The sequence below is a fragment of the Macrobrachium rosenbergii genome, chromosome 42, assembly GCF_040412425.1.
Source record: "Macrobrachium rosenbergii isolate ZJJX-2024 chromosome 42, ASM4041242v1, whole genome shotgun sequence".
NCBI classification, from domain to species: domain Eukaryota; kingdom Metazoa; phylum Arthropoda; class Malacostraca; order Decapoda; family Palaemonidae; genus Macrobrachium; species Macrobrachium rosenbergii.
Window position 1 is genome coordinate 44,438,433 of NC_089782.1, and position 9,258 is coordinate 44,447,690.

Below are 9,258 nucleotides of genomic sequence, written 5' to 3' on the forward strand. Positions count from 1 at the left end.
GTGTTTAGTACTATAGCCCCTCGGGGATCAAAGCATTATACACACCCATTTCAATATTGTGTGGTCGTCAAATTATATTAATAAATAAACGATATCTTCGTGCGGCCGTTTACTTTACATTTACCGTACGGTGTTTAGTAGGCCTACTAGCACCTCACGGTAGGTGACGCGTAAATAACAAGCCAAATTAGCACCCACACACACACACACACACACACACATATATATATATATATATAGAGAGAGAGAGAGAGAGAGAGAGAGAGAGAGAGAGAGAGAGAGAGAGAGAGAGACGTGTTTATCCTTTAGAGCGGATGGCTCCAGACGATGCCGCCACTCCGGATTTCACCAAATAATTCTGGATGAGCTTCCAAACTCCGTGTCCTACTTTAGTTGATGTTAATGAGACTTATTTCCCAAAGGAATCTGCAAATTCTAGGTCACCCGTCCACTAACTGATGAGTCACAGCCATATTCAGCCTAGCTAAACGTGTATGCCATTTCCTGTAGTCACTAAAGCAAGACAGAGAGAGAGATCACCAACTCCTGCTTGAGGTTGAAGGCTTTCAAATGCAGTACGTGCTAAGAATTCCATTATAAAAGGTCGTTATTTCTCTATCTCAGGAGGTTTCGAACGTAAAATCAATTTATCTCTCTCTCTCCCTCCATATATATATATATATATATATATATATACATATAAATAAATATATATGTATATAATATATATACATATAAATAAATATATATACATATATATATATATATATATATATACAGTATATACATTATGGACAATAAAGACAGAGAGAAAGAGAGGGCGGAGGGGCTCAGTAGTCAGTAGCCCAGAGAGACAAGGTTATGCCGGAATTCACTTTCGGAATCCTGTACTTTCTTTCCTGACTTGCACCATTCTTCAACAAAAACAATTTTCCATTCACGCAACACAAGAGTGATACTCTCGGAGGATGTAGTTTCTTTTTCTTGTCTTCAATGAAGGATTTAACATCCCTTCAAATATTCAACGTTTCATTTCATTAACTTTCGTTATGACTTTAGTGTTCGTTTCTACGGTAATAATATATTTAGTTTTAGCATCACTGTGTCTATTTTTGTAGTTATTTCTCTAATCGACAAGCAGTGTCGCAAAAAAATGTCGAAAAGCAATTTCGAGTGGGATGTCAGGCTTATTTTATGACTAAAAGAAGGGTACAGAGCCTAAACATCGTAAACAAAGGGGTACAAGCCTAAACCGCGGAGGCTTCGCCGAAACTTTCAAGGTCGATGAGTCATACGGGTACTTTATCCATACCTTTCATAACGGCACAAGTTACTGCAGTTCCTTTTCGCGGTCATTCGGATACGGAAGCAATATTTTCAAGGCGGCAGGAAGCGATTCGCTGGGGAGTGGGTAGAATTCAAACCCCGACCTATCCCTGAGACTTCCGACGTCACTCGTGACGTATCGGGAGCGGAAGCCCGAACCCCAAGATAGTTTTCCCTTTCCTATTTAGCAATTTTCTTCGTTATACGCGCGTGGAAATTTGTAAGGTTCTTAAATTCGTGGTAACCTGTTTTCTACGATGTTTTCAGGCTATAAGTGACGCCCTCTCACCTTCCTCTCGTGCCAGTTACGTTAGTTCTGTGACGACAGCGGTTTGTGAAGGCGTTGCTCCTTGTCTGAAGAGGATTTATTGTACGAGGTTAGTCGGTTGTTATGTTTGAGTGTCATTGATTATCGATTTAGTTATATATATATATATATATATATATATATATATATATATATATATATATATATATATATATATGTATCTATTTATATATATATATATATATATATATATATATATATATATATATATATATATATATATATATATATATAAAGATATACTTAACTTATAATATATATATATATATATATATATATATATATATATATATATATAAAAGGCAATTCCACGAAGGAAAGATAAACGACGGGTGGTGCTAGGCCTTTCGACTTATTGTTCTTTGCTTAGCTAAGTAAAGGGCAAGAAGTCGAAAGGCCTAGCACCACTCCGTCGTTTCTCTTCCTTTGTGGCATTGCCTTATTTATATATTCATCACGTTCATTGATTCAGTTATATATATATATATATATATATATATATATATATATATATATATATATATATATATATATATATATATATATATGTGTGTGTGTGTGTGTGTGTGTGTGTGTGTGTAACAAGAAAGGAAAGCAATTATCACCAATGTTTTGGAAGATACGGTACACTGAAGAAGAAGAAGAAGACATAATATTACGAAAGAGATACGAATAGATAAGTAAACAGAACATCAAAGGACTACAGGTAGCCATGTGTGAGCCCCTTGATAGATAATCTTTGACTCAACGCATTGCACACAGGTGTTAACTTGTTTAAGACAGTGAAAAGAGGGGGGTTGGAGAGGTTGGACAGCAAGATTGAAGGATTATTGAAGATCAGGAAATTCCGCAACTGCACTAGGTAGAATTTTCCACATTTTAGTTGTAGCCTGCAAGGTAAAACTCAAGTTTGCTAAGAGTTTCATCGTGGCTACAACCGAAATGTGGAATAGTTTACCGAGTGCAGTTGAGGAATTTTCTGATTTCCAAATTGATTCTTAGCTACGTAAAATAAAGTCTAATCCTTCGGGCCAGCCCTAGGAGAGCTGTTAATCAGCTCCTCAGTGGTCTGGTTTAAACTAAGGTACACTCGACTTTCCAAATGTTTAAGCGAGAAGCAAATTCATTCCTGCTCTCTGCTGACGTCCCTTGAATTCCAGGTTTATCGGTTTTATTTTCTGTTTCCACATATTTATTTCCCTCCTCTCCCTGTATCTTGTCTCTCTTCCTCCAGGCTGATTTCCCTTTGGAGTCTCTCTTGGGTTGAAAGTGTGCTGCCTGTGTCTGTGAGGGGTTTCAGCTCATGATTTAAAGAGAGAGTGAAATGAAGGGTGTAAAGTAAAAGACTAAGAAGTGCGTGCAGTTAGGGTTGGCAGCCAAACGGATGCTGAAAACGCCTTATGACCAGGGGCGTCATTTGGGGTGGCGCACTTGCCCCCCTCAAGACACTGATGGCTCCCCCACCACAAGACTTGGTTTGCCCCCCTAGCCTTTGAAATAATAATAATAATAATAATAATAATAATAATAATAATAATAATAAGTAAAATTCACTCCAAGGTGTTTGTGTATGTGTGCGTGTGTTTGGGGATGGAGACTGGAGAGGGGCCTCCGGTTGAAACGGCCGAGACTTGATCGCGCTCTAGTTTGTCAACGAGTGCACGAGACAGGATGAGGTAGAAGCAGTGTTGCCTAATGTTGGCTAGATCTCGCTATTTTTCATGAGTTTTAGCATCTTTCCTTTGTTATTTCGTGATTTATGTTTTATTTTCTAATAAAAGATAAATTTACTTTACACTTAATATCCCGTGCGTACTAGAACCAGACTATCTCTTTACTCCTATATTGTCATTCCTACATTCCTATTTCTAGTTTTATGTGACTAATATATATATATATATATATATATATATATATATAGTATATGTATATATAATTGTGTGTGTGGCACACCTTTTTGCTGCTTTATTAACTTAATACAGCTCTTATATGGCTTAAAATTTCCAAAAATTTCTCGGGAGTGGTAGGGCGGCTTACAGCGGCCCCCCTACCTCCAGCAGATAGGGCTCGCTTAGCTCGCCACCCCACCCATACCATAAAGTCCTAAACCTTTGCCCCCTTCCCCCGCCCCCCAAAGAAACATCTGAAATGACGCCACTGCCTATGACGATGCCTATAGTGCACCACGTGAGGTGCACTGACGGCACTAACATCCTACGGGGACAACTGTGGTGCGTGGAACATTTGCGTCTAAAGTATATCTCCGTTTTAATAAGCCATGGATTTTTTTCCATTCGCGTATTATCTCTCAATTCGTATTCTATTATATTTCCCATTAACGACGTGTCTCAGGAACCCTGTAAAATAGTCATCTATCTGGTTTCTATGGCGCCTAATACTTCTTATTTCATTCGAGGATCAATAATTAATCGACATTTAATCGCACCCTTATTCACAAAATAGATCAGATTTTTTTTTTCTTTCGTCATTCTTAATACTGATGTCTCTCACAAGTGCAGCTCTATTGTAATCGCAACTCGGAAAATGGTGTACGGTTACCAGCTCATGTGTATGTGTTGTTTTTCTCTTTAATTTATTTGAAGTTTTAAATCTATACCCAATTACTCTCAGCCAGTGGCGTAGCTAGCATTCCATCAGTAGGTGGGCCTAGGTGGAGCCAAGATATTTTTGGGGCTCTGTAATTAGTAGAGTATACTATTCTCGAATGCATATATCCATGTGAATGAAGGAAAATAATAGTATTAGTAATTAGTAAACCTGTAATTGAAATTATAGAGCTCAGTTTTCAATTAATTTTCAGCCCTTACTATATGCAAATGTGTATCAAATATTGTAAGGGTTAAAGTTTAGCTGCAAAGGGAATTTCAACATGGGGGGCAGTGGGGACCCATCAACTTAATGCCCCTCCCCCAGCCCCACAATATCGACGCCACTGCTCTCCGCTAATGGAGTAAAAATTCCTTTGCAGCCTCTGTTTCTGCTCGTTTTAAGTTTCATTACCATACACCTTACGGTTTACAGTCTATTTCATATCACTTCTCGCTATCTAAAGAAAAAATCCATCTTCCAGCACTAGAAGAGAAGATGGCAGACAAAAAGTTACTCCTCAAGACCTGCTGTTGTGGATGTTCCCTGCGAATAGGATCGCTCATCGTCGCCATCCTCAGTTTGGTGAGTTACTGTTTACGGAGCCGTTTCAGAGACAATTCCCTACTACTGCAGTTTTCGAATTTTTTTCTTCACTCTCGTTCTGAGCATAATCAGTCAATGATTCTAGTATATGATTTGGTTTCAAATAATGTTCTTTAGTACACCTCACTACTTCTGATGTCCCGTTTTCATTCTGTTTTTCAGATACTCGGTTTGATTGGCCTAGGACTTAGCATCTTTGCTGGACTTAACGGTAAGCTATACGAACATTAACAAAAATCACCTTCACTTCTCCCTTATTCATCTGTTCTTTCTAATTATTCATGGTTATTCAGCGTTTCTTTCTTTCTTCGTTGATGAATTTCCTTCTAATACTATTCTATATTTTACAAAAAAAAGCTGCTGATCACATTCTTCTTCTTCTCCAGGTTTGGCGGGAGGTTGGCTGAACGTTGCTATTAACATTGTCAACATTATCCTGGTAGCACTTCTCATCCACGGCATAAAGAAAGTGAGTTATTTTGGGAGTTTTCTATCTCTAGTTATCATTTTAGCAACTCTCCAAAGATTAACATCGTCTGTAAACAGATACAACACTTTTTACGTTTAAATCAACTGCGAACCTAAACAAGATTTTAAGTCTTGATTCTCGTCTTCCTGCAGGAGCAAAATCGCTTCGTCCTCGCCTGGGTGTGGACGACGATGGTCACCATCATCCTAACAGTCTTCCTGGGTATCTTCGTCATCCTCCTGTCCTCATTGGTCATGGAAGGCGTCATCTTCTTTGCGGTCGCTATCATTCAGACTTACTTCATCCTCGTCGTTAGGTCCTACTCAGCCTCGGTGAGTTTGATGGTGTTCCAATGTTCTGGTTCGAGGTATTGTTTCTCCTAAAATTTCTCTTTTGTTTTCTCTTCGTATGTTGAGTTTGATATTTCTACATCGATTAAATGTATGATAATCTCTCTCTCTCTCTCTCTCTCTCTCTCTCTCTCTCTCTCTCTCTCTCTCTCTCTCTCTCTCTCTCTCCATTACTGTTAACTTTTTTTTTTTCAATCTACTAGTAGTCAGTGGCTGTTATATTTGTCTAATCTCTTTCAAGTAAAAAAAGTTATCCTTTATTTTGTAACATCAAACTCGAGGTTTAAACTTTTATTTCTGCCAAATTAAGAATTTTTTTTTTTTTTTTTTTTTTTGTACGTAGAGGACTTTTCTTATCTATTTTAATTTATGGAGTCATCTCTTTAATTTTACTTCGAAATATAATTTTACTTCTCTTATCTTTGTCTTATTTCCTTTTGTAACGTCGATTTTTATTTACTCTGTTCTTCTACAACTGTCGCTTTAAAATTGTTTATTTTTGATAAGTTTCCGCTTTTCTTTTCTCAAAGTACAGAATGTGTCATAGTATTTCCTTTTTCTGAAGTCAGGAGATCCTTCTTAACTTGAATTTCTGTTCATTATTTTCCCTATTCTGAATTAAAATAGACTTACTCTTGAGACTGATATCCGTTATCTCTCTCTCTCTCTCTCTCTCTCTCTCTCTCTCTCTCTCTCTCTCTCTCTCTCTCTCTCTCTCTCTCTCTCTAGCCCTTCTTTGGGTGAATCTTGAGCTTCAGACTGTCGTTCTGGACCGGAGTTCAATTCCCCGACCAGCTGATGAAGAGTTAGAGAAATTTATTTCTGGTGATAGAAATTCATTTCTCGCTATAATGTGGTTCATTCCACAATAAGTGTAGGTCCCGTTGCTAAGTAACTCTTAGCCACGTAGAATAAGTCTAATCCTTCGGGCCAGCCCTAGGAGAGCTGTTAATCAGCTCAAAAACTAAATTTTCTCTGTTGCATCGTCTTGACTCCAGAATCTGGAATTCTATAAAAATAAATTTTTCTGATTTTTATTTCTTTTCTTTCATTTTCAGTAATTTTTCTGATTTTTATTTTTCTTTTCTATTTTCAGCTGCAAAGTCTGGAGCTCCCAATGTCGCACTAGATGCTGCAGATGAGATCATCATCATCATCATCATCAGTATCATCATCCTCGTTATTTATTTTTCTAGATTCTCCTTTTATTTCTCGTTCGGGCCACCTGATGTACAGTATATGTCTATTACATTTTAGGTAGTTTTCTAGAATAAATTGTTCTCCAATGTCTTTATTGTTTTCCCAGATGTCTTCGAGTTTTCACGTCTTTTTTTTTTTTGAAGTTCATTGGGCCGTAGGTGGGGGGGATAGTACCGTCAGTGCATCTCACGGGGTGCACTGTAGACATTACTTAGGTTCCTTGCTACGTCCTCCCTTCGGCCCCTAACTGCAACCCGTATCATTCCTTTTACTGTGCTTCATTTCATATTCTCTTCCATCTTGCTAGCCATCCTCTCCTAACGATTATTTCATAGTGCAACTGCGAGGTTTTCCTCTCAATTTTCCTTTCAGCGCTGAATGACCTCAAGGGTCACAGCGCTTGGCCTTTGGCCTAAACTCTATATTTAAGTTCGTTGACAACTTTTTAGGCAAGTTCAAGCGAAGATGCAATCCATTACAACCTTAAAACAATTCTCCTTGTACTTTTAATAATGTATTTACATTTCTGTCTGTTGATGTATTGATTTGTTAATTTATCTTTGTTTTCTAAATAGCTGATCTCTTCTTTTTGCATTTCGCAATACCTTTTGTAATTTCCTTCGAATGATCTGTTCTTTCTGCATTTCGCATTATCTTTCGTAATTTCCTTCGAATGAACACCATAAACTTCGGAAGCTTGAATTTCAAATCAATGGTCCTCGTAAGCCTTTTCATATGAATGGGGTTCACCTCCTGAATATAATAATAATAATTGTGTAGAACTCTCAATGCCGAGAACTGGTAATTTTGTATAAGGTCCACAATAATGTATGAACAGAATGTGAGACAGAGGAGATGAAATTACCTATTTGGGCGGTTGACCATTTCCTTCATTGACGTGACCGTTGGCGGAGCTGACGACCATCGCCATCTATCTTTTCGGAGGTTTACCTCGTCATATTTTATGTTTTGATCACTCAGTTGGACTGAAGATGAACCCAGGATAGGGTTCGAAAGATTTTTATACATTTTTATAAAGTCTCACGTTCTATTGATACATTATTGTGGACCTTATACAGAATAATAATAATTGTTTGGTTTCTTGTGAATAAAGGTCCTTTTTTTCGCTGTCTTTGTTGAATGTTCACTTCATCAAGCTATATAGTAGTACATACTTCTGTGTGTACTTGTTTTCTTTTGGTAATATTTTTATCTACTGGAATTATCATATCATTTCCTGTACGTTCTCTCGCGTTAGTCAGTTCATTTCAGATTTAGTCATTTTATTTAATTCACTGTTGATTTTCATGATCATTTTGTATATTATTTTTGCTTCTTCTTTGTACTTCTGGCATGATCTGCACCCTATCACGGGTGATTAAAGTATTTTATTACGTACTGTCTCTATTAGACCTTTCTGCGCTGCAGAGTGCTTGCAGTCATCTTCTCTTTTGCCAGATCAGTTCTATGAACTTCTACTTCCTTCATCGAAAGCTTTGTAGTCTTTTTTTTTCTCTCCTTTGTCATCAGTTGTGATATTTATTTCTTCACATTTTTCCAGCTTGTAACGTTGGTTCGTCTTATAACCACGTAAGTGCCCAACTTTTACCTACTTTCTATATTCAGTTAGAATTTTACGAGTCGCTGACATAATCTTTTTCTTTTTTTACCTTACTTTTTTGCTTTAGGATCAACTAGTATCAGAACTGAAGTATTTTCGCTTTCTTCTGTTTGAACCTGTCTGTAATTTAATCAATATTCCCTTCTGCATTTGAAACCATATTACCCAATTTATCTGCTTGTTGACTTCCATTTCAAATTCATCTTAGTGAAATTCTTTGTGCTGATTTAGATATATTTTATTCATCAGTCTCTCGAAAGAAATTCCACATCATCATCAGATTGTTCGGCTGTCGATGTCGCCTAATTCTTTCTGTGATCCAGGCAGCTAATGATGTTTTCCTCCCCATTACCATATTTTGAAAATCATTGTAAATACTATTTCTACTATGCCATCATAGAGTATGTGGCATTACAGGTTACAAACTTCACATACAGTACTATGCCACAAAAGCAGCGAGGAGCTTTTTTTTTTTTGGGCTTTTCATCATAGTACTATGACTAATCATTTTCACTGTATCCTCTATTCATTATTATAGCATTTTTGGTACTTTTTTTTATTTTTCTAATTTGTTAACATTTTTTCATGGTAATTCAGCCTGACCTTGAAAAATAATTTTATGTTTTCACCAGGCATCAAGACAAAAAATAAAAAAAAACACTTTATTGTAATCATTGTCAATCCTACCCTCATTTTTTTATTTACTGTGACTGTTAATTTATTCTCTCTCTCAATAAATGTGGTAGATTTA

At 36.9% G+C, this 9,258-nt stretch overlaps 1 protein-coding gene across 1 annotated transcript; it reads left to right on the forward strand.

Annotated features, from left to right (window-relative positions):
* Nucleotides 1-1,564: 1,564 nt before the first annotated feature.
* Nucleotides 1,565-9,258, forward strand: LOC136828371 (uncharacterized). The gene is made up of 6 exons (XM_067086331.1): nucleotides 1,565-1,703; nucleotides 4,746-4,846; nucleotides 5,030-5,078; nucleotides 5,254-5,336; nucleotides 5,489-5,668; nucleotides 6,783-9,258. Exons 2-6 carry the CDS (start codon nucleotides 4,760-4,762, stop codon nucleotides 6,813-6,815), a joined length of 432 nt encoding a protein of 143 aa, XP_066942432.1. The 5' UTR covers nucleotides 1,565-1,703; nucleotides 4,746-4,759; the 3' UTR covers nucleotides 6,816-9,258.

Bases quoted from the DNA above. Each gene is read 5' to 3' on its own strand.
- LOC136828371 (XM_067086331.1), top strand. From the start codon at position 4,760: ATGGCAGACAAAAAGTTACTCCTCAAGACCTGCTGTTGTGGATGTTCC. The intron at 5,079-5,253 runs GTAAGCTATACG...CTTCTTCTCCAG, and splicing joins CATCTTTGCTGGACTTAACG to GTTTGGCGGGAGGTTGGCTG. The intron at 5,337-5,488 runs GTGAGTTATTTT...GTCTTCCTGCAG, and splicing joins TCATCCACGGCATAAAGAAA to GAGCAAAATCGCTTCGTCCT.